Source organism: Nematolebias whitei, chromosome 20 (assembly GCF_014905685.2).
Source record: "Nematolebias whitei isolate Nwh7 chromosome 20, NemWhi1, whole genome shotgun sequence".
NCBI lineage: Eukaryota > Metazoa > Chordata > Actinopteri > Cyprinodontiformes > Rivulidae > Nematolebias > Nematolebias whitei.
Window position 1 is genome coordinate 40,255,439 of NC_056517.1, and position 2,079 is coordinate 40,257,517.

A 2,079-nucleotide genomic window follows, 5' to 3' on the forward strand; every position below is an offset into this window, starting at 1 on the left:
GTGCTGTTGTGACTCACTTGGACCAGGGGTACTGTGACTCACCTAGATCAGAGGGTCCTGTTACTCACCTGGACCAGGGGTCCTGTGACTCACGTGGACCAGAGGTCCAGTGACTCACTTGGACCAAAGGTCTTGTGTCTGACTTGACCCAAAGGTCTTGTGTCTGACTTCGACCAGGGGTCCTTTGACTCAACTGGACCAGGGGTCCTGTGACTCACCTGGACAAAAGGCCCTGTGAAACACTTGGACCAGGGTTCCTGTGACTCAACTGGACCAGAGATACTGTGACTCACCTGGACTGGAGGTCCAGTAAAGTCAGAGACTGGACTCACCTGGACCAGGGGTCCTGTGACTCACCTGGACCAGAGGTCCTGTGACTCTTCTGGACCTGAGGTCTTGTGACTCACCTGGTCCAGAGATCCTGTGACTCACCTGGACCAGTTGTCCTGTGACTCACCTGGACCAGAGTTCCTGTGACTCATCTGGACCAGAGATCCTGTGACTAATCTGGACCAGGGGCCCTGTGACTCATCTGGACCAGGGGTCCTGTGACTCACCTGGATCAGGGGTCCTGTGACTCACCTGGACCAGGGGTCCTGTGACTCACCTGGACCAGAGATCTTGTGACTCATCTGGACCAGGGGTCCTGTGACTCATCTGGACCAGAGTTCCTGTGACTCACCTGAACCAGAGTTCCAGTGACTCATCTGGACCAGGGGTCCTGTGACTCACCTGGGAGGCTGACGTTGGGCAAGTGTGTGAACTTCTCGTTGCAGAAGTTTCCTTCGCAGCAGCAGAAGAAGACCTGAGGACTTTGCTCCGTTGCCACGCAGTCCTGCCTGAAGGGGACAGAGAAGAAGCGCATCAGAGAGTACCTTTGCGAGGACAAACTGTGGGTGGGGCCTGACCTGTCATAGCAGTTGAAGTCATCCAACCAGCAGCCTTTCTTCAACAGCTCGACGGAGCTCGAGTCGTTCCTCCATGAAGCGAAGCAGTGAGAACGTTTGTCCGCCTCAACCTGGCAGAGCTCCACGCCGCTCCGGTTGGTCCTCTCCATCTCAGAGTCGACGTTGTAGAAGAGACACTCTTCGGTGCGGACGCCGTCGAGGCTTCGCCCTGCAGCACAGGTCAGAGGTCAACAGGAGGAGCTGTGGAGCCTCCGCCTCCCGGGACCTTTGAAACTTTGTGACTAACAAATATGACCAATATGTGACCTCGAGTTCTTTAACACTGAAAAAGGTCGACTAAAGAAGAATTCAGCTCGAATAAAAAAACACGAAACCTGGAAAAACCGAGTTAAACTGCTTTCATTCTTTCATTCATTCATTTAAGCTTTACTTCTACAGGTTATTCTCTGAGTCACGAGGACTCATTTCCAAGAGAGACTTGATTTAATCCAAGAACACAGATGAATGAATGAATGAATGGAGACTGCAATAAACTGCAGTAAAATGTAACTAAAACTAAGTAGTGTATAAAACAATAAATCAAGGTGCCGTAAAACAAGGTCAAACTACATTAAACTAAAAACAGTGAACAAAACTTTATTTAAAATTTAAAGTGTAAAAGCTGAAACAATATAAACACTGAACAAACTGTAAAAGCAGTTAAACTGTAAAATAAGTCAATTAAATGTTAAAATCACTTAAAATAAACTGTAAATGTTTTGGAAAAGAAATGTTTTCTGTCCAAGTCAAAAAATAAAAATGTTACCAGATCTGGACCAAATGGACCGAGTATGTAAAACCAGTTAGATCTGATTGTACTTGTGAATTATGTGATCCTGTGGTTTGATGTGGTGCCCCCCCCCCCCTTTATTTTTAACAGTGTTCTGTAAAAGAAAGCCAACATGGACGAAGTTCATTTGGACTTTTTTGCCTCCATCTTTATCTACGACCTCGAAAGGCTAAAGCTGTAATTAATGAATATGATGGAAAACTCTTTCTAACAAAAAAACAACTGTAAACACACAAAAAAAGTGTAAAAACAAACAAAAAAACACAAAATAAAATGTAAAAACACAAAAAGTGTTAAAACACTAAATAAACTGTAAAAACACAAAGTGTAAACTCACAAAAT

The 2,079-nt window shown here is 45.6% G+C and overlaps 1 protein-coding gene across 1 annotated transcript in view; it reads right to left on the reverse strand.

Annotated features, from left to right (window-relative positions):
* The window catches only part of LOC119426543 (activin receptor type-2B-like), a 10,284-nt gene that overhangs the window by 6,329 nt on the left and 1,876 nt on the right, over positions 1-2,079 (reverse strand). The window contains exons 2-3 of the mRNA XM_037694108.1: positions 909-1,116; positions 733-839 (exon numbers count right to left, since the gene is read on the reverse strand). Coding sequence (XP_037550036.1) covers positions 733-839; positions 909-1,116 — 315 coding nt within the window. The remainder of the gene's footprint in view (positions 1-732; positions 840-908; positions 1,117-2,079) is intronic.